Source organism: Vombatus ursinus, unplaced genomic scaffold, assembly GCF_900497805.2.
Source record: "Vombatus ursinus unplaced genomic scaffold, bare-nosed wombat genome assembly UNPS02000546.1, whole genome shotgun sequence".
Taxonomy (NCBI): Eukaryota; Metazoa; Chordata; class Mammalia; order Diprotodontia; family Vombatidae; genus Vombatus; species Vombatus ursinus.
In genome coordinates, this window is record NW_020940324.1 from 936,685 (window position 1) to 958,947 (window position 22,263).

At 50.2% G+C, this 22,263-nt stretch overlaps 1 protein-coding gene across 1 annotated transcript; it reads left to right on the forward strand.

Annotated features, from left to right (window-relative positions):
- Window positions 1–1,431: 1,431 nt before the first annotated feature.
- Window positions 1,432–20,679, forward strand: SHC2 (SHC adaptor protein 2). Its single transcript, XM_027860685.1, has 12 exons — window positions 1,432–1,977; window positions 6,466–6,536; window positions 8,820–8,880; window positions 11,701–11,820; window positions 13,714–13,767; window positions 14,157–14,208; window positions 14,421–14,547; window positions 15,724–15,895; window positions 16,417–16,483; window positions 17,802–17,960; window positions 18,664–18,965; window positions 20,315–20,679. Exons 1-12 carry the CDS (start codon window positions 1,432–1,434, stop codon window positions 20,441–20,443), a joined length of 1,860 nt encoding a protein of 619 aa, XP_027716486.1. The 3' UTR covers window positions 20,444–20,679.
- The last annotated feature ends 1,584 nt before the right edge of the window (window positions 20,680–22,263 follow it).

Consider the following 22,263-nt stretch of genomic DNA (forward strand, 5'->3'; position numbering starts at 1 on the left):
ATCTCTCTCTCTCTCTCTCTCTCTCTCTCTCTCACACACACACACACACACAAACACACACACACACACGATGTACAAATGGAGGCAAGCAGACACATACTCACGCCCACACTCTCACCAATCCCACCTCTTCCTTACCCTGTTTCCAGCCAGGGGCTGCCAATCCTGGCTGCTTTCACTGCCCTCATTCCTTCCCATCTGCTCTGGAGCCTCCCCCTCTTCTAACCCCACTTCCCCAGGGAGCAGGGGGTGGGGCACCAGAGTCTCTGATCCTGTTTCTCCATTTTATTGATCCAGCTTGGAGCCTGAGCTACTAACCACCTCCTTTATCTCAGCTTCCACTGTCCTTCCATCTCACCTCACCAGCCTCATGCACATTCCTCCTTTTCTCATTCCTTGGAGTTTAGCCCTAAGTCCCTAACCCAGGGACCTAGGCAGAGCCTCACAGACTGTTTAGAATTAATTAGAAGCAACCTTGGAACATAGCACTCAGAATGTCAATGCTGGGAAAATCCTTACAACATAGAATGTCAGAGCTGTTCGAGGGCCCTTAGGACATAATATGTCAGAACTAGAAGAACCTTTAAAACACACAATGTCAGAATTGGGAGGGCCCTTAGAACACTGAACGTCAGAGCAGGGAGAGACCTCATCCCTCATTTTACAAATGGGGAAAGTGAGGTCCTGAGATGAGAAAGGACTTTTCTAAGCCCCCAGAGGGAGGTGTCAATAAAGGGGAAGACTGCCCTGGTCTCTGACGCTCTGTGGGAGTTGAAAGGTTCCTTAAATCCATGCTCGTGGGTGGGGAGAAGGCTGTGCTTGCTTCTCTGCCGCCTCCATCAACCTTTCCAGCTCTTGGGTGTTCTACATAGATGTTCTCCATGCTGAGAGGGGCCAAGACTAGGGTGTTGATAGGGGGAAAATGTTCCCTGAATGGAGGGAGAGAAGGGTGGGAAGGTTGTGAGTTCTGGAGTGCAGAGTAGGAGAGCCTTTTGGAAGCGCTCCTCGCTCCTGACTAGCTGGGGGTCGAGGACTGGCTGTAACCAAGCGAAGTCTCCGTTTCCATCACCAACGGAGCTCGGGGCCAGGGCTAGTCGGAAGAGGATCTGGGTCTCTTGGCTGTAGGAGCTGGGAATTGTTCAGTCCCAGCGGTGCAGGGGGTGGGGCACCCTGTTCCAGAGCGGTCCGGGAGAATGGGGGCAGAGAAAGGGGGGCTGCGGTACCCCCCAACTCCGTCCCCTTCCCCCTCCCGCGGCTGCGCGCTGAGGCTGCCGCGCTGCTCAGCATGACATCATCCTGCTCTGGGGGCCTTCCGGGAGGGGGGCGAGCTGGGTAGGAGCGGCCGGCAGGCTGGGGAGGTGAGTGGGGGGAGAGGAGGGAGCCGAGGGGAGCGGAGCCCTGGAGGCGCACTAGGGCGCAGGCGGCCCGGCCATGAGCAGCCGGGCAGGCCCGGGCCCCGGCCCCGGCGCCCCGTCTTCTCCCCCGCCTGCCTCCCCGGCCACCCCGAGGCCCGGGTCCGAGGCCGGGCCGGACGAGCCTGATGCTCCCACCACTTTCTGTAAGCTCCTGCCCAGGATGTCCCCGTGGAAGTTCGCGGGCCCCGCCGCCTTTCTCAGCCGCAGCCCGTCCAGCGCGGGGAAGGAGCTGGCTCCGGCTCCGGCCACCAAGGGCGGCGGCCTGGAGGAGGTGGCAGCGCCGGGATCCGGGGCTGGGCCCGGCCTGGCGGCGGTGCTGGGCGCCTGTGAACCCGTGTGCGCCAGCCCCTGCTCGTTGCAGCTGGTGAGCCGCTGCCGAGGCGCGGCCGGGGCCCGCCAGGCCGGGGCTGGGGCCGGGTCTCGGGGGGCCGGGCCCGGGGCGCGACCACCGCCGGCCGGCGATGAGTGGAGTCGCAAAGGCAGTTTTATCCACAAGCCCCCGCAGGGCTGGCTGCACCCGGACGACAGGGTTCTAGGGCCTGGGGTCTCCTACATCGTGCGGGTGAGTGCAGCCGCCCCCGCCCTCCTCCTCCCCTCTCCCAGGACACCCCAGCCTTGCAACTGGCTCCCCCCACCCTAAGCGTGGACCCCTAGAGTCATGAAGAGTCTGCGAAGTGTCAGAACTGAATGAGACCTTAGAGGGCATTTAGTCCAGCTCCCGTTTAAAAAAATAAATAAATAAAAAATTAAGAAACTGAGGCCCATAGGTTGGGGGCCGAGTTATTTACTACAAGCCTGTCAGCTCAGTTGAGCCCTAACCTATCCCTGGGTCCCCAGAAGGCTCTCTCTCTTGCCCTTCTCCCTTCCCCTCATCTCTCCTCATCTCCTCTCCCACGGTCTGACCCTCACAGTGAAATCTCACTCACCCCCAAGTTCCCACGGTGTCACGTGGGAAGACAGGACACGCGAAAGTGTGTGGGTTAGATGCTCTTTTGGCTTCCCTTCCCTGCAGGTATTCTCTCCTTCAAATCCCAGTTAGATCTGGAAAGAGGGAAAGTCGGAAGGGTGTGGCCGCAAACCAATGTCGAAGGGGCATTTCAGATCCCCCTCCCCCTGCAGAAATACCCCCATCAGGTCAGAATGACTGTGAAGGTGAGAGATGGGGACAGCACAGAAAATAAAGAAGAATCTTAGAATCTATGTATCATGGAATGTTAGAAGCTTCCATCATCCCTCTCCCCGAGTTCAACCTCTCCTTTTCTTTGGCAAGCTTCATACGTGATTTGGGATTCTCCCAGAATGCCATCTTTAACCACCTCCCTTTAACTTCAATTCAACAAATATTTATGTATCCGCTATATGCTAGGCACGGGGTAGATGAAAACAAAACATGAATTAGTCTCCTCCCTCAAGAAGCTAGTTCAGAGTCCTGCAAAAGGCTGAGTGCTGGATAACTCTCTCCCTGGTGACTTCTGAAAGGCCTGGTTTCTGGGGTCCCAGCTCATCACTGAAAGGCAGCACCTGGAAATGGGAACTTGGTTCTTTGCTTGGTCGTAATGATGGTGACTGGTGGGAATCTAGATTCTTAAGCTCTCTGTATGGCTTGGTTACCCAACCTTTGCAAACAGGTCAGGTCGTAACCCACATCTCTTCAGTACTTTGTGGTCTGATTTCCTCTTTCCCAAAACACCTGGTTAAGTCTTTCTTATTTTATCAGATGGGGAAGTTGGGTCCCGGAGAATAGAAGTGGCTTGCTGGGTGTCAGAGATGGAGCTAGTACTCAAAATCCAGGTCTCCTGATTCCCAGCCCAGGGCTTTCCCTTGAACTAAGGTTTTCTGATCTTAGGAGATTAGGAAACTCTTTTCTTTGCTGTTGGAGCTGGGAGAAGGTATGTAGGTAGTGGAGATGGAAAGGGAGGTAAGGAAGGGGACCCTGGGAGGATCTTTCCCCTTATCCAATCCCAGTCTGTCAGGATGGTAGGCCAGCTAGTCCAAGGGGTGATCAGGTTTTTAATCACATCTTCCAGGCTCCTCATTTCATCCTTAATTAATTTAGAGTCAGAGCCCCTGGGCACTGCTCCCTTCCCAGATGAATTATAGGTTGTGTGGGATCCTGGGCCAGAGTCTAACTGGATTGAAAGCGAAAGGCAGAGTGTCTTAACCCTTTCTGGCCCCCGGGGATTTCTCCAAAGAATCTTGAGAGAGTCCACAATCCCCCACGTTTGTGGGGAAGGGTTCAGAGTCCTAGAGGCAAGGAATGTTGGCACTGGGAAGGCCCTTATAATATAGAGTATCAGAGCTGGGGGGTCCCTTTTGTTGCTCAGCCATTTTAATCATGCCAATTCTTCATGACCCTATCTGGGGTTTTCTTGGCAAAGATACTGGAATGGTTTGCCATTTCCTTCTCTAGTTCATTTTACAGATAAGGAAATTGAGGCAAACAGGGTTAAGTGACTTGCCCAGGGTCACACAGTAAGCATCTGAGGCTACATTTGAACTCAAGAAGATTCTTTCTGACTCCAGGCCTGGCACTATATCTGCACTACCTAGGTGCTGGGTCAGGGGTGGTGGGATGGGGGGGGAGTGTCCTTAGAACATGGTATATCAGCATGTAGAAGGAACCTTAGAACACAGAATGTCAGAGTTGACAGGCAATTTAGAAGATGGAATTTCAGAGCTAGAAAGGGACTTAGAAATCATTTGGTAAATCAAACCATCAGTCAATCAACAAATATTCGCTAAATGCTACCATGTACCAACACCTATGCCGAGGGCTGGAATACAAAGACAAATTTAAACAGTCCTTGACATTAAGAAGCTTACATTCTAATGGAGGAGATGCCATGTACTGGCAAAGGCAATTGCAAATCAAATGCAAGGCAGTTTTGGAGGAGGAGGCAGTAGCTCCTGGGGTGGGGGTGGGGGATAGGGAATAGCCTCCTGTGGAAGGTGTTACTTGAGCTTAGTTGAGCTGAAGGAAACTAGGGATTCCAAAAGGTGAGGGTGTGGTCAGACAGCATTTCAGGCATGGGGTGCAGCCAGTGCAAAGGAAGGGAGATGGGAGAGAGTGGGGAAACTGAAGCCCTGTAAGGGAAAGGGACTTGCTCAGAGTCACATAACCTGTCAAAGATAGAGTCAGGATTAGAAGCCACGTCTTCCTCGTACTCTAGTGCTCTGGCTTCCCCATACTCTAGTGCTCTGGCTTCCCCACTGCAGGGGATTTTGTTGGATGATGTCAATAAAACATTTATTAAGTGTGTACTAGGTATGAGGCTTTGTGCTAAGTAAGGTCTGGGGATACAGAGATGAAGCATTACACCATCTGCAGTGTCAGCCACGAAGGAGCTCACAGTCCAGTTGTGGGGTAAGAAATGCTTACAAATAACAGTGATACAGATTAGAAAAAGAACTGCATGGTCAGTCAGTTGGTGCTAAGCGTTGGAGTTACAAAGAAAGGCGAAAGTACTCCCCCTGCCCTCAAGGAGGCCGAAAGAGAAAATGTATAAATAAACAGAAACAGAAAATATAGACAGAGTTGAAAGAAGATAAGATGGGAGGGGAAGGCACTAGCAGCTAACAGGATATGGAAAGACACTGCGGAAGAAGGGACAGCTAAATCTCAAAAGAAGCCAGGGAAGGTAAGAAGATGAGGTGAGGAGAGAGACCGTTCCAGGCATAGGGCACAGCCAGGGCAAAGACAGAGAGGTGGGAGATGGAATGTTGTGTTTAAGAAGAGACAGAAGGCCAAGGTAGTCAGATCATAAGTACTCAGAAGGGAGTGAAGTATAAGAAGACTGGGAGGTAGGAAAAGGACAGATTATGATAAACTTCAAAAGTCAAGAAGAGGGGGAAGCTAGGTGGTACAGTGGATAGAGCACCAAGCCCTGAAGTCAGGAGGATCTGAGTTCAGATTTGCCCTTAGATACTTACTAGCTAAGTCACTTAACCTAGATTGCCTCAAAAAAAAAAAAAAGGCAAGGAAGCTTTTATATTTGATCCTGGAAATAATAGGGAGCCATTGAGTAACATAGGAAGGTGACATAATCAGACCTGCATTTTTGGAAGACCAGTTTGATGGCCCCGTGAAGAATGGACTGCAGTGAGTCTATATCTGGGGAGAGAGCTGAGGCAGGGAGACCCACTAGCAGGCTAATGCAAGAGTCTAGATGTGAGATGATGAGGTGGGGCAGTGTCAGAGGAGAGACGGGAGTATGTGTGAAGGATGCTATGGAAGACAAAAGATTGGATACAAGGGGTGAGAGAGTTTGGAGTTGAGGATGACAACCAAGATTAAGAATCTGGGTGACCGAGAGGTTGGTGGTGCCTTCCATAGTAACGGGGAAGTTTGGAAGAGGGAAGGTTTTTTTGTTATTGTTGTTTTTTGTTTGTTTGTTTTTGTTTTGTTTTGTTTTGTTTTGCAGGGGGAGTAAAGATGAGTTTTGTTTTGGACATGGTAAATTTGAGGTACCTATAGGACTTGCAGTTCAAGATATCCAAAAAGCTATAGGTAATGTGGGACTGCAGCTCAGGAAAGAGACTACAGCTGGACATATAGATCCTGGAATCATCTGCATCATTATGCCTATGGAAGCTGCTGAGCTCACCAAGCAAGACAGTAGAGAGGGAGAAGAGGGCCCAGCACAGTGCCTTGGGGGATGCCCCCAGTTAGTGGCTTTGGATGAAGATTCACCAAAGGAGACTGAGAAGTTGGAGGTGAACAAGGAAAGATTAGGGCCACCAAACCCCAGAGAGGAGTGAGAATCCAGGAGGAGATGGTGAGGTTGGAGGGATCATACTCAGATGAGAGGGGGAAGGGGTGTGAGCTGGGACTTAAATGAGAAGGATTTTGGCATCCAGAAATGAGGAGGGGAGTGCCCCTTCAAAGTGTGCAAGATGGCACGAGCAAAGGCCCCAAGGCTGAGGACGTTGTGACAAGATAGGGGATTGAATGAGGACTTCATGTCTCCAAGCATCCATCCTTAGTTTTGCCAGCCTGGCCAAAGGCTCAGGGTCTGGGGGTTGACTCTTTCTCTCACTCTGTCTCCCTCAGTACATGGGCTGCATAGAGGTACTCCGCTCCATGAGGTCCCTGGATTTCAACACCCGAACCCAGGTCACCCGGTGAGTGCTGGGGCTCTTCTTTCTCTTGGAGTGGGATGGGGGTGGGGCTGGCTGAGCAGACAGACAGACTCATTGCATGAAGTCAGACACTGAAGCCGAGAGTCAGGAAGGAAAATTTGTGCCTGGAGGAGTTTTATACCCTCAAGGACTCATAGTCAGGACAATAATCCCTTATATTTGTACAATGCTTCAAATTACTGGGTACTTGACAGTGTACTAAGTTTGTTACCATTTACAAGACCTTTTATAGTCTAGAGAGCACTTTACAGCTTGCTAGGCATTTTTCCCATCCATTATCTCATCTGATCCTCACAGCAGTCCTGTGGAGACAGAGCTAGGATTATTGTTCAGACTTAAACGTGGGGAAATTGAGTCTCAGAGAGAAGGGGAAAGGATCAGACAGCTCTTCAGGGGCAGACTAGAATGTGAGCGTCCTGAATTCTACTTGTAGAAGCAAGCACTGAATTGTTTTAGAGTTTGCAGGGGGCCCCAGACCAGAGAATGTCAGAGCTGAAAGAACCTTTAGAACATAGAACATGGATTGTGCGGGCAGCAAAAGAATCTTAGAGACCACCTAGGCCAATCTCCTCTTTTTACACATGGCCCAAACAGGGAAAGGGACTTGCTTCAAGTCACACAGGGATGGAACTGTCTGGTTGCCCAAAATGGGACATAACTTAAACCATATCTGATGATTATTACCCTGGGAAAGTCACATCCTTCTTGAATATCTCAGGTCCCTGAGGAGGTTGGACCTAATGGCCTCCGAGGCCATTTATAGCTCAATCTCTCTCTCTCTCTCTCTCCTCTCTTTCTGTCTCTCTCCTCTCTTATTCTTTTCTCTCTCCTCTCTTTCTCCTCCTCTTCGTCTCTTTCCTCTTCTTTTCTCTCTCTTTCCTCCTCCTCCCCCTCCTCCTCCTCCTCCATCTCTCCTTCTCTCTCTCTCATCCTCCTGCCTCCAGCACACCCAGGCAGAGAGAGCTCCTTGTCCATAGATCTGCTCCAGGCAGAGAGGGGAGGAGGGCAGAGGTGATGAGGAGGGGGAAGAAGCAGAGAAGGGCAGAGGTAAAGAGAGGTCAGAATACTGCAGATAAAAGGTGAGAAGAGTGGAAGGTGATTGGGTGGAAACTCCCTATTGCAGCAGGAAGGGAAGACATGGGCTCGGATCAATAGCTGTGACACAGACTTGGAGAGGGTGGAGCTGAAGGGGGAGGGGCGCCTTGTATTATTTATCATCTTCTTTGCTGTCAAACAGGGAGATGTCATAGTGGGGGAGAGGGAGCAAGCCAGGAGAGTTGGTGGGAGCACCGTTAGAGCTAGTGAGGTCAGCCGAGAGAGGGAGGGTCTGGGGTTGTGCCCCCTGGGAATGGAGGAAGCCTGATTCTGAAGCTCGTCCTTTACATGGAGTCTCAGTGAGACTCGAGGCTCCTCTCCCTTCTTTCTGCTCTTGGTTACCATTTTGGTGAAGATTTGTCATCTCCCTGGGCCCACATCCCCTTAATGACACACCCATCACCCTCACTGAGCTCCCCCCTCCCTCCCACTGAGCCTCCTTTCCCTTCATCGAGCTCCATCCTTCTCACCGGGTTTCTTAGAACGCCACAGCTGAAACGGACCAGTGTCCATTGAGTCCAATTTATACCAGATAAAACAAACCCTACCTCAGCATACCCCACCAGGGTCTTTCCTCAATGACTTTAGCTAAGGGCAAACCCACCACCTCACAAGGCAGCCCATTCCACGTTGGAATTTGAATTGAGTTTGAATTGTTAGGAAGTCTCCCTTTACATTACCCCTAAATCTGCCTCCCTGCCACGTTCTTACCTCCCCTATTGCTTCTGGTTGTGCCCTCTGGGGCCAAAAAGAACAAATCTAATCCTCTTTCTATAAGTGAGCCCTTCAAATATGTAAATTTCCTAACCCAGCTGAACGTCAGAGAGTCTTCTAGTCCAACCCCTTCATTTTTCAGTTAAAGAAATTGAAAGGACTTGCCCAAGGTCACACAGATAATGGTAAGTGACAGAGGTGAGATTTGAACTTAGAACCTCTGACTGCACAGAGCTGGTACTCTTCCTAATGAATCTCCCTTCTGTAACATGCTGGGGTTGTTGTGGGAGAATGTAAAAACTTAAAACAATAAAGAAATGTGAGGTGGAAGTGAGCATCGTTATCATCACTCAGCCTTGCTGGGGTGACTTTTCCCCTTCCCAGGGTTCTCAAGCCCTGACCTCCTCCCTGAGCTACCCTCGATCTCTCTCACATGAGGATGCTGTCTACCCACAGGGAGGCGATCAATAGACTTTATGAAGCAGTGCCTGGTGTCCGAGGTGCCTGGAAGAAAAAGGTGGGTGAAGCTTCAGGGAAAAGCAGACTCTGTTGTGGGAGAATAGGAGCTGAGGAGTCAGCTACTACCTAGGTCGGGGGCTGAGGGAGAAAGAAGCAGTTCCTTGAAGATATAGGTTCCCTTCATCCACAGTTGGAGGATAATGCAATGACTAGCAATGATGGGTTTGGATGAGAAGCTGTGATAGCTTTCCCGACATGGTGAATTTCCAATTCGTCCCTAGAACTCTGAGCCTCCAACTTGGATTGTTGTCCAGCCCAATACCTAGAACCCCCATACTCAAACCAGGGTGATTTTCCAGGCTCAGACCTAGAACCCTGAGTTTCAAAGCTTGATCTTTCCCCAGCTTCACACCTGGACCTTTTCCCAAACCTTACACCTAGAACCCTGAGCCTCAAATCTTTCCCCAACCTCTTACTTAGAATTCCAGTCTCATACCTGGACCTTACCCCAAACCTCACACTGAGAACTGTAACATCAAACTTGGATCTTTCTCCAGCCTCACACCTAGAATCCCCATCCTCAAACCTGGATCTTTCTCCAGCCTCACACTTAGAATCTCCATCCTCAAACCTGGATCTTCCTCCAGCCTCACACCTAGAATCCCCATCCTCAAACCTGGACCTTTCTCCACTCTCTCACAGAGAACTCAGATTTAAACCTGGACCCTTTTCCAATCTCACATCTAGAGCCCCAACCTCAAAACTGGACACTTCCCCAACCTCATACCTAAAAGCCCCAGTCTCACTCCTAGAACTTCCTAAAACCTCACACCTAGAACTGACACTACAATTATTAGCTACTAATCACTTCTCCTCTCTGACCCTCAGTTTCTTAATCTATATAGATTAGGACAGGGGTGGGGAACCTGTGGCCTCGAGGCTACATGTTGCCCTCTAGGTCCTCAAGTGCAGTCCTTTGACAGAATCCACACTTCACAGAACAAATTCTGGATTATATATCCAGATTAGATATCCTGGATTAGGATAATAATACAGGCACTACCTACCTCAGAAGACTGTTGTGAAGAAAGTCCTTTGCAGAACTTAAAGCACTATGGAACTGTGAATTGCTCCCCTCTGACCCAAGCCTAGAACCCATCTAACAGCTTCAAACCTTAGTCTCTTTCACACCCAGAACTGTCCCAGTAGGTACAAGCCTAGATGTCCCCATGTCTGAAGCTAAATCTTTACCTTAAAACTGAGATTTGCTGTCCAACCTAGAACCTCCCACAAACCCAGATGTTTCCCAATCCTAAATGCTAAATCTTGTCCCATTCTTTAAGTTGGAACTCGGAGCATCAATCCTTCTTTACTTAAAAAAAAGTTTTACTGGGTATCCATGCCTTCTGTTTTAAATCACAGTTATTTCTAGATCTCTCTCTCTCTCTCTCTCTCTCTCTCTCTCTCTCTCTCTCTCTCTCTCACACACACACACACACACACACACACACAGAGAATGAGCCTGTGATAACAAAGAAAAGTAATTATTCAAAACCCATTAGCCCAGTGACTGGGTCTGACTGTATGCCACCTTCTTCAGTCATGATCTCTCACTTCACTAACAAGGGAGGGTGGTTCCTCCTCATCCCTTCTGTAGGGTCAGATTAGTCATGACAGTACTCCACGTGGCTTTATTTTTGTGCCTTTTCTATTTGCATTACTATAGTCACTGTATCTATAGTTCTCTTGGTTCTGCTTGCTTTACTTTGCATCAGTTCATACAAATTTTCCCATGTTTGTACAAATTCCTCTGATTTTTCTTTTCCTACAGTGCAATAATATTCTGTTATATCCACATATCACATTGCCTTTTGTCATTCCCCAATCAACTTTGATTCCAGTTTCTTGCCACCCCAAAGACCTGCTACGTGCCTCCCACCTCTCAGCAGAAAGGGGTTGGGATACAACTACTGAATGAAGCAAACATTGTCAGATACAGTTGGCACATTGGTTAGTTTTGCATAACTATGCTTTTTTTATATGAGGGAGGCTATTATTAGATGTGAGGAGTTATTTGGAAATGGTATTTTTTTAAAAGCAGCATTAAAATTTTTTAATACAATTTTTTTAAAAAGTGCTTCTAGGAGCAGCTAGGTGGTGCAGTCAGAAGAGCACTGGCCCTGAAGTCAGGAGGACTTGAGTTCAAATTCGGCCTGAGACACATAACATACTCACTAGCTGTGTGACTTGGGGCAAGTCATTTAACCCCAATTGCCTCACCAAAATAAATAAATAAATTTTTTAAAAGTGCTTCCAGGAATAGTTTGGCATATATGAGGTCTTTCTATCTCTGACTTCTTTGGAATATATGCCCAGTTGTGGGTTCTCCGGGTCAAAAGGTATGTCATGTTCTTAGTTCTCCTTACTTCACTCTGCCTCCATTTATAGAAGTCTTCTCATGCTTCTCTAAATCCTCTGTATTCAGCATTTCTTAGGCCACAGTAATGTGACATGACATTCATGAACCACAGTTTATTTAGCTACTTCCCAAATGACAGGCAATCACTGCATTTCCAGCTCTTTGTTACCCACAAAAAGTGCTGCTCTGGATCTTTTGGCATATATGGGGATATATGCCTGGAGTGGGATCTCTGGATCAAAGGGTGGGGCCAGTTTAAAGACTTTTTTTGCCTAATTCTAAATTGTTTTCTAGAATGTAATCTTCCCCTCCCCCCCATTTACCCTCATAAACTTAGTCTTTCCTGTGGGTTAGATCTGACTCTACACCCTGTTCATTTTCTGCATGTTCTGGTCTCATGCCCTGGCCCAGCCAGAGTCTGAACCCAGCCGAAAGGGCATCATTTCCCTTCTCCTTCAGGCCCCCAACAAAGCTCTGTTCTCCATCCTTGGGAAGAGCAACCTCCGTTTTGCTGGTATGAGCATTACAATCAACATCTCCATTGACGGTCTTAACCTTATGGTGCCCACCACTCGCCAGGTAAGCAGCAACCCTGGTGCCACCTGATTGCCACCCTCTGTCCCTCCTATACTGACCCACTCCATCCTTATATCTTGCCCTTGGTTTGGGGAACAGAGATGGGATACCAAGCCAGGTCAGGTCTACTGGCTTCCTCTTGACTTACCTGTGGGCCCAGGAAATATCTTCCTCTCCTGGGATGGTCAGTGATCCCTGGGGGTGAAAAGTGAGAGGATAGGGTGTTGTGTCTGTATGTCCATGTATGTATGTACGTGTGAAAGCATGCATGTGCCAAACATTTATTACACATGTGAATAGAAGTGGGGACTAGACCTATGATTTTATTAGTATAGGGAACCCCCAATTAAGGAAATTGTTCCTATCAATGAAGGAAAATTCCTTCATGAAAGTTCCTTTGTAACTTGTCTTAAAAGAGGGATGATGAGGGGCAAAAAGTCACAGACCTAGTGTTTGTGTAAGGGACTGGACATGATCCCAGGTCTGCCTGGATTTAAGACCAACTCCCAATGTTCCATGCCCCATGCCTCTCATAAATAAGTGACAAGATGAGTGTAAGCGTATGGATAGGGCATATTCCCATCTCTGTGTGTGTCTGAGTGTCTGAGTGTGTCTCTGAGTGTGTGCTTCTGAGTGTGTCTCTAAGTGTCTCACTTTGTCAGAACATCTGAGCGTGTAAGTTAACTCTTCCAGAAACACTGTGTGCCTCTGGTCTTTCTTCTTCCCTTCTTGGGGGCTGTTTCCCTGTCTACTAAAGGAAGGCGCTGGGTTCCATGATCTCTAAGGTCTCTCCCTATTCTGACATCCCCTGACTGGTCTCTGAATGTTTCTATGTACATGAGGATTTGCATCACTTGGGACGTGTCAGATTGTAGGTTTCCTTCCTGGGTTCTCCGGAATGTTTGGGGCCTGGGACAAGCTGAAAATTGTGGCCAGGGGTGGTTAGGGCTAGTTAACCTACCACCTGGCACTTGGTACATAGTGTGTGCTAAATAAATGTTTGTTGAATTGGATCAAATGAGGAACTTTTCTTCCCATCAGGCAGCTATGTGGGGTAGGGTATAGAGTGCTGGATTTGGAGTCAATCTGAATTCCAACTAGACACTAGCTATGTAACCCTGGGAAAATAACTTAAACTTCTCTCATCTGTAAAATGGGTGTAAAAATAGCCTCTACCTCCCAGGACTGTTGTGAGGATCAAATGAGATAATGTTTGTAAAGTACTTGATAAACCTTAAAGTGCTATATAAATTATGATTATTATTATCAATATCCTCAGGACCTCAGGGTCCTCAGCAAGGGCAGGAGCAGATTTTGTTCCAGGAGGGCAGAAATTGCCCAGGAGCGTTGGGTTGGGGGGGGGTGAGGGAGGTGAGAGCAGGCAGAGACAAAGGCCAATGGGGAAAAAGAACAGGAATCCCAGGACAAACAACCTGGGCTTCAACTGGAAGTCTGGAAGTGTGAATATAAGCGAATGCAGATTTTATGCAACGGGGACATATGTTAACCTGGAGGGGGCTCTTGCATCCAGTGCTTCCAAGCACCACCTGATGTGACCCTCCACGGCTCCACCGCGTGTTTTTGCATGTGAGTACACGCGCGTCCCGGGGTCCCTGCACTGGAGCAGGGAGGGAGATCAGACAGAGGCGGAGGAGTAATCAGCCTGTGGCATGATGCCAAGCCCAAGCGTCTGACGAGGGATGCGGTATTCCAGATGGTGCTTGGAGGGGTCCTTTGGGTCTGATATCTCAGACTCCTGGCTCCTTCCCAGCTTCCTGGTCTCCCCTGTCCAGGGAGGAGGGTCCCTAACCTGTCCAAGGTCCTCCCCAGGCTTTGCCCCGTGGGCTTAGCTCCCTGCTTCATTGTAACCCATCTCTGCCTCTCTGCCCGGGACAGATCATCGCTAACCATCACATGCAGTCCATCTCCTTCGCCTCCGGTGGCGACACGGTAAGCCCTACCAGTGAGGGGGGAGCTGGGAGCCTTCCTCTGGGGCCAGCTCAGCCCTGATCTTCTCCTTTCCTTCCCTCCCCTGCTCTCTCCCCCTACCCAGGTTCTTCCCCACCTAGTCCTCTCTTCCTGTTTCACAATCACTGCCTCCTTTTGCTTCTGCATCCAGCTGGACCCCTTGTTGCCAGGCAACCACCTCGCCAGCTCCCCCTACCATTGGCCCTGGACGTTGTCTTTGCTCTCTGCCAATTACGTTCATCTTGCACCCCTCTCCATACCCTGGGCCCTGTGGACCAGCCTCAGAATCCCAGGCTCTAGGGTCTGGGGTGGGGTGGGGGCCAGGAGAAGGGCTAGCCTCTCTCACTCTGTGTACTCCCCTCTATCTGTAGGACATGACGGATTACGTGGCTTACGTGGCAAAAGATCCCATTAACCAGAGAGGTGAGACAACTCTTGGCTGGGGAGAAGGGGAGAGTAGGGCATCTGGGGCTGGGGGATGGCTGGAGATGCCCCTGGCCTTTTGAGAATGCAGACAGCTTTCCTGGGAGAGCCGGAGGGAGGTATTAAGGGGGGAAAGTGGGGACTTGAGGCTCCTGGGACCCTACTTCATGTGACACACTCTCTGGCCTCCTCCTCTCTCCTTTCTTCCACAGCCTGTCACATCCTGGAGTGCTGTGAAGGATTAGCCCAGAACGTCATCAGCACTGTAGGCCAAGCCTTTGAGCTGCGTTTCAAACAGTATCTCTACAGCCCCCCCAAAGTGGCCATTCCCCCTGAAAGGTAAAGGGGTCCTCATCCCCAACCCTGGTCTGGCCTCACCTTGCCCAGAGGATGAGGCAGGTGTGGTGTGGGGGAAGGTGCCCCAGATGGGAAAACAAAAGACCCAGGTCTGAGTCCTGGATCTGCCCCTGCCTCGGTGAGGTAGTGAGTTCTCCATTCCTGGAGGTCTTCCAGGGCTGCAGTGATGGTTGTCAAGAATGCCCTAAAGAGAATTCCTCTTCAGACATGAATTGAATGATATTCCCCGGGAAGTCCATTCCAGATCCAAGATTCTGTGACTCTAAGCCCTTACTCCTTGCTGGGCATCAGTTTCCCTCTCTATACGATGATATGGTTGGACTCAGGGATCATAAGGTCCTCTTCCTCAAGGAAACCCATCACATTGATTCCTTTTCTATCCAGGGATTGTTAGGTGCCTACTGTGTGCTAGCATTGTAGGGGGAGACAATGAAGAAAGCATGGTTTGGTGGCTTCAGCATCAGAGGCCTTGGGTTCAGATCCTATCTCTGATGCTTATTATCTGTGCAAGCCTCTTTTCTTTTCTCAGACTCGGTTTCCTCTGTAAAATGAGGGTTGAGTCAGACAGCCTCTGGGGTCCCTTTCAGCTCTGAATCTCTAATGCTGTGAGTTTCTGGATCATTCCCCGACCCTACATGCAAGGCTGCTAGAATCACAGTCTCAGAGTTGGAAGGACTTTAAAGGGCACCTGGTCCAGTTTGTCGCTGAATAGGGACCCCCGCGCCAGCACTCCAAATGAGGGGTGTTCTTTTGGATGACCATAAAGGATGGGGAGCTCACTTGCCCTGGAGGCTGCCCATTCTGTTTCTAGATGTTAGAAATTTGTCCCTTACTTTGAGTTGAAATCTGCCTTTCTGTGGCATTCCTCCTATGGATCTTGGTTCTGTTCTCAAGGGCCACCCAGAAAAAGTAGGTTCCTCTGCTGACACTGTGGTGATGTCAGGCTCTGCCAACTGCCCCCCCCAGTTTCATGGCTCCCTGGTGACACAGCAGAGGATGGTGCTCTCTCCCTGTTATTGGGGGAGAGGGGTCCTAGCATCCAGAACTCTGATGCCCCACGATGTCCCAGCCCCCTTGAGTTAATAGAGGATTTTAAAGGGAACTTGCCCTGCCACCCCCACCCCATCATCCCACTCCCCCTTTGTTTCTGTGGCCCAGGATGATGGGGAACGAGGAATCAGCCTGGGGTGAGGAGGAGGATGCTACAGAGCACGACTATTATAACAGCATCCCTGGGAAGGAGCCGCCCCTAGGTGGCCTGGTGGACTCCCGGCTCTGGGCGCCCAGCTATGTCCACACCCAGCCACCCAGCTCTGGGGCCTTCAGCCAGGTCAGGCTTTGCCTGTCTTTCCAGGGAATCTTGAGCCCCTGGGAAAGGGGCTGCCATAGGCGGTATACTTCTACAGGGCCAGGGGCTCCAAAGAACCTCTCCATTTCCAGGGACCTGTGGTGGGTAATTGGACTTCCTAGGTTCTGTCTCAGCATCCCAGTGGGATAACAGAGAAAATGGGGGGAGGGGCAAGGGAGACATGGTCAACCCCCCTCCCGTAGATGATCAGAGCCCAGGGGGAGATATAGAAGGGGAAAGGATGTGCTTCCTACCCTGGGAAGCCACTGATTTGAGGGAGAGATATGGTTCCTGTCCTTGGGGAATTTCCAGTCTGAAGAAGAGATGAAGGCATTAAAAGCAGCAAAGAAATCTGTCTGTGGCTGTAGCTGGAAGGGCCAGGCTGGGAAGGCTGGAAGGGATAGCGAGCAGGGTAGGGCTATAGGGGCCAGAGTTGAGAGAGGGCTGGAGGGAATTAGGTGAAGGTGAGGAAGGGAATGCAGATTGGCAATTTTGCTTCCTAGCTTGGATCACCTGCCCGGAGAGAGCAACGGAGTCAGGCTGGCCTGCACTGGGACCTGGGCCTCCCTGGTATGAGTCTCCCTGAGAGGAAACATGCTGTGTTTGGGGAGGGAGGATCCTGATGGGCGGAGTGCCAATATTAGTCGGGATCAGCCATGGTTGCCCTTCTGACACCCCACCTCTGCTGGCAGCCTGCCCCCCAACCCTTCTGAGACACACTTTGGGTTCACTATCCCCTACCCTTCCCCACTGCTTTTCATTCACCTTCCTCCCTCCTGCTCACCCTTCCTTCCTCTTCCTCTCTCCCTTCCGTCCTCTCTCCCACCCTTCCTTCCTTCCTTCCTCCCTCACTTCTTCCCTCACTTCCTCCCCTCCTCCCTTCCTTCTTTCCTTCCTTCCTTCCTCCCTCCTTCCTTTCCTCTCTCCCTCTTTCCTTTCTTCTCTCTATTTTCTAATCAAATCAACAAACATTTAATAAGTTCCTACTATGCCTGAGGGGGCTGTGTTAAGGATAATGTTGTAATGACAAATAACATGTTTATAGCCCTCATGGAATTTACAATCTATTGGGGGGAAGGCAGGAGGGAGATGCTATGCAAAGATAAACTTAATGCAATGTATTATGTGACAAAGACCAAGAGACAGCCAGACAATGCTCTCCAGGCAAACCTGAGGAAGGGGAGACCATTTTCAGGTAGGGGAGGGATGCAGTGAGGGTTTAGGGGATGGGGGAAGGGGAGAAGGAGATAGACTTTTTGGAGATTTATGGAACAGGTAACACCTGAGCTGGGACTTGATGGAAAAGAAGAATTTCATCCTTCAGGTGGGAGTGGGGAGGAAATACTTTCCAAGCATGGGGTACAGCTAATGCAGATGTGTGGATTTAGGAGATAGTAGAAAGAAATTAGGGAACGGAAGATTATACAATTTATAGAATGCATGAAACTGGAAAGGGAGGGTGTGTGAGGCCTTGAATAGCAAACTAAGAAGTTTTCTGTCTTCAGCACTGGCTTCAAAGTCTGAGGGTCTGGGTTCAAACGCTGCCTCTATCCTTGTGACCTTCAGCAAGTTATTAACCTCTCCATAAAATGAGGGGGTTGACAAAGACAGCCACCAGGGTCCCTTCCAGCTTTAAATCTATGATCCCCTCACTTCCCTCTCTCCTTTCCTTTTTCTCCTCCTGCCCTTCCCCCAAATTCAGAAGAATAATTATAACCCAAAGCTGGTCCAATTATCTAGGGGAACTGGGGGCTGGCCCTGCCCACCTCTCCTGATTATTCCTCTCACCTTCACCCATCAACCTCTATCTTTCTCATCCTCCCTCTCAGCCCTTCCGCCTCTCCCTGGGTTGGTTCTGCTAAGCCCCTCTGCACCCCCCCTTTCTCAGGTCAGCCCTGTGATGATGGCTACCTGCAGGCAGACAGCCGGCCCCTGGGCTCCCGGGACTATGAGGAGCACATGTATGTGAACACACAGAACCTGGAGAGCTGGGAGACGGAGCCCGCGGCCCTGGAGGAGAGTCCCAAGAAGGACCTTTTTGATATGAGTATGATGGGAGGAGAAAGGGAGGCAAGACCTGGTCCTCAGAGAGCCCCTAAGCTGAAGGCGCAGTATGGCCTCTAGCCTGAAGATGGGGGGGCTCCAGTCTAATGGGGACGAATAGTCCCTCCCCTCAAAGAACTCCCAGTAGGAAGGAGAGTCCCAGCTGTGTCGTCAGGGAGCCCTTAGAGGAAGACAGAGCCTTTGCTCTTGGGGAGCCCCTGGTGTGAGGGGGATGACAGCCAGCACTCGGGGATAGTCTGGGCTGGGAGGGAACACCAGCCTGGTCTAATGGGAGGAACATTGAGCTGAAGGCTGAAGGCTGAAGGCCTGGGTTTAAATCCTGATTCTGCCACTTACTGTTAGCTGTGTGACTTTGGGCAGGTCTCTGGGCCTAATTTTCCTCTTCAATAAAATGAGAGAGGGGGCCTGAAGGAGCCCCAGGATCCTTTCCCACTCTAAAAGCTTACGGTCCTTTAATCTGACATGACTGGATACCTTGCTCTGAGGGAGAAGTAAATTTACAAAGTCTTTTTCTCATCATTTCTCTCATCCATGCCTCAAAAAAGTCTCATGAGGGAGGTGACCCCAAGATTATCCACTCCCACTTGGTAGTTGAGGTAACCGAGGCCCCCTCAGCAGGGCACACAGTAAGTTGTCGAGTAAGTGGTAGAGTCCGGACTTGAGCCCCAGGTCTCTTGGGATTGCAGGGCCCTTTGAAGATGCTCTGAAATTGCACGAGTGCTCAGTGGCCAGCAGCGGTCCCGTCCCCATTGAGGACCAGTGGCCTAGCCCACCCACTCGCCGAGCTCCCATCGCCCCAACGGAGGAGCAGCTCCGCCGAGAACCCTGGTACCATGGCAAGATGAGCCGGCGGGCAGCGGAGAAGCTACTCAGGGCTGATGGGGACTTCCTGGTGCGGGACAGCGTCACTAACCCTGGACAGTACGTCCTCACGGGTATGCACGGTGGACAGCCCAAACATCTGCTCCTGGTGGACCCTGAGGGCGTGGTAAGGAGGCCAGAAGAGACTAGCACCCACAGACATCAGAGGTGGGGGTGTGGGAACACAGAACATGAAGTCTTAGAGCTGGGAGGGATTTGGGAACTAGCTAAAAGAGACCATAGAGATCAACCAGGCACCAACAAGCATTTATTAAGCACCTACTGTGTATCAGGTACTGCCCTAGACACTGGAGATACAAAGACAAAAATGAAATAGTCCTTGCCTTCAAGAAGAGAGGGGACGGGGGGAGGGGGGAGGGAGGGAGAGGGAGGGGGGAGAGAGAGAGAGAGAGAGGAGGGAGACAGGAAGAAAAAGAGAGGAAGAGAGAGAGGGAGGGAGGAAGAGAGAGACAGAGAGAGAGAGAGATGGTTAGAAAGAGATAGAGACAGAAAGGCACAAAGATAAAGATATAGGTGCATAGACAAAGAAAAAGCATCCATCCCAAGGAGCATATATTCCATCAGACAACATACACACATACAAGTATATTCGATACATGACAATTTCACAGGAAGGAGTGGGGTGGAAAGGGAGGTAAGGGGAGATGGAAGAAGATTAGATGACCTTTAAGATTCCTTCCATCTCTGAAATTCTGTGGGAGGGACCTTAGAACACAGAATGTCAGAGCTGGGAGGCATCTTACAGAACATCCTGTCCAAATGGAGGAAATGTGACCCAGAGAGGGAGAAGACTCACTTGTGATCACACAGTGAGTCAGTAGTAGAAGAGAGACCACAAGTGAGGCCTCCTGGTTTGGTCTGCCTGACCATACTTCTTTTTTTTAAAATATATTTTATTTATTTTTATTTTTAATTTTTAGGCAGTTGGGGTTAAGTGACTTGCCCAGGGTAACACAGCTAGTAAGTGTCAAGGGTCCGGTCTGAGGCTGGATTTGAACTCAGGTCCTCCTGACTCCAGGGCCGGTGCTTTATCCACTGAGCCACCTAGCTGCCCCCTGACCACACTTCTTCCAGAAGTGCAAGACAAGGGCACTTTCAGATCTCACTGGGCCTGGACAGATGCATCTTGTGCCCTGACTATGGGGTCATATCCCCTAGTCTAATGCTACCTACTGTCTGCTCTGACTGGTTGGGTGTCCAGCTGGTAGCTTCTGAACTGTGGTTGGAAAGGCGTGCAGTGTGTGTATGTGCATGGGGGTGTTGGTCTTGGGAGCAAGAGGAATGTGTCCAAATTTTCTAATCCAAGACAGAAAGGGCGTTTCCTTTTGTAGCATAGCCCAGAAGGCAGATCTCTCTGCTGGACCTCTCTGTCTTCCAGGTTCTCCCCCCTGCCTGTTCCACCCCCCCAACCAGGGTTTCCTTTCCTCTCCTTGATCAGTTTCCTCTGTGTTGCAGGTACGGACCAAGGATGTGCTGTTTGAGAGCATCAGCCACCTTATTGATTACCATCTGCAGAATGGGCAGCCCATCCTGGCCGCTGAGAGTGAACTGCACCTGCGTGATGTGGTGAAGCGAGAACCCTGACATGGCCTAGGGGTGTGTCCCAGGGAAAGGGTGCTGTCTGCTTTCCGGGTCCCTGCGACTGGGCTGTCTAAAGAGGGATAGAGAGGACAGGCTACAAGTGTCCTTTCCCTCACCCATTCCTCACATGTACTGCATCATAGAACGTAGAACATAAGATATTAGAGATGGGAGGGCCCTGAGAACACAGAATGTCACAGCTGAGAGAGTCCTTAAAACACAGAATGTCAGAGCTGGGAGAGTCCTTAGAACATGGAATGTCAGAGCCAGAAGGGCCTTTAGAACATGGAATGTCTGAGTTGGGAAGGTCCTCCAAACACAGACTATCAGAACGTTAATCTTAGGTGGGCAGAAGCTATCTGATCCTGCCCTCCCTGGCCCTCACTTTTGTCATTTGTAAGATGAAGGGGCTGGACTCAGAGGCTCCCTAAGGTTCCTCCCAGTTCTGACAGCATGTGTTCTAGGATCCCTTTCAGTCTAGACGTTCAGCGTTCTAGGGCCCCTTCTTGTTCTGGAGTGCTATGGTTCCTCTCCTTTCGCAGTCCCCAGTTCCCAGGTGGCTCCTTCTCCATCTGCTGCCTGTCCTCACCCTTAAAGGCCCCGGCTTTGGGCTGACCTTCTCTCGCTCTTGGATGCATATGTCTCTGCCCAGCACTGACCCTGGAGTTGCTGCCATCACTGCTCACCTTCTGAGTGAAGGACTGGCTGCTGCTTCTCCCTGGGCCCAGGGGGACAGGCCAATCTGGGTCTCTGGGAGCCCCAGCCCCCCTTCCCTGCCTTCATTCACCTGGCGTGAATGTGTTCATACCAAAGATGAAACTTTTTCTGACTTTTTTTTTTAAACAAACAAATAATAATAACAAAATGATGGATGACTTCCAAACTGGTAACCTCATTCTCATTCTCCGTAGGAATGTAGACACGATGCTGCCCACTTCTTGACTGGAGCCTGGGTTCACCAGCTGTAAAATGTGGGTGCACAATTCCTGGGGGGTAGGGAGGTCAAGTTAAGGTGCTTTGGAGACCCCCAAGCTGGATGGGGGTGGGGTCAGAACAAGGGCAAGGATTGGAATAGAATGACAGCAGGACCCAAGATCTCTGGTCCTGCTCTTGCCTAGACCACCCCCTTCTCTTCTCCATGTCCCCTCCCCCACCACTCAGGAGCACTAGTGTATGAGCTTTGATGGGACAATCTGTTATGCTCATTAGGGAAAAGGAAGCCATATGATATGGAACCTAGAGCTGGAATGGATGCTAGTAATGAGCTGGTCTGAAGCCCCGATAACCCATGGGAAGGAAACTTGGCATTTAGGGAGGTGGAGCCTTCTGCTCCTCCATCTTCCTCACTCCCCATCTTCCTTATAGGCCCTGTTAACTCATTATAGGTTCAGGTACCAGAGGATTCAGGGACGTAGGGGGGAAGGTCTCCCAACATCCAGAACTCTAGGACCTTTCATTTCAGAGCACCGGCCGGGGTCAAGTCTAACCCCCCATTTTACTGATGGGTAATAAACCAATACTCCCAGAGAAAAAGAGATTTGCCCAGGTCCTCACAACAAGGTGGCAGCAGATCAGGACGGGAGGAGGTGGGCTTGATTGACCAGAGATTCTAACGATGGCCATTACACACTACCTCCTTCCCCAGTACTCTGGACAATGACCACATTTCTCTCCCTCCAGTTACCTCTCCCTAGATTTGGCATTCAGAACCTGTTTATAATTCAATCTGGGAGCGACCAAATGATTTGGCCTCATTTACACTGAGCTACCCAGTTTTGAAAGAAGTTTCCCCTTCCCTTTCCTTGCCTTCCCTTCCCTTCCCT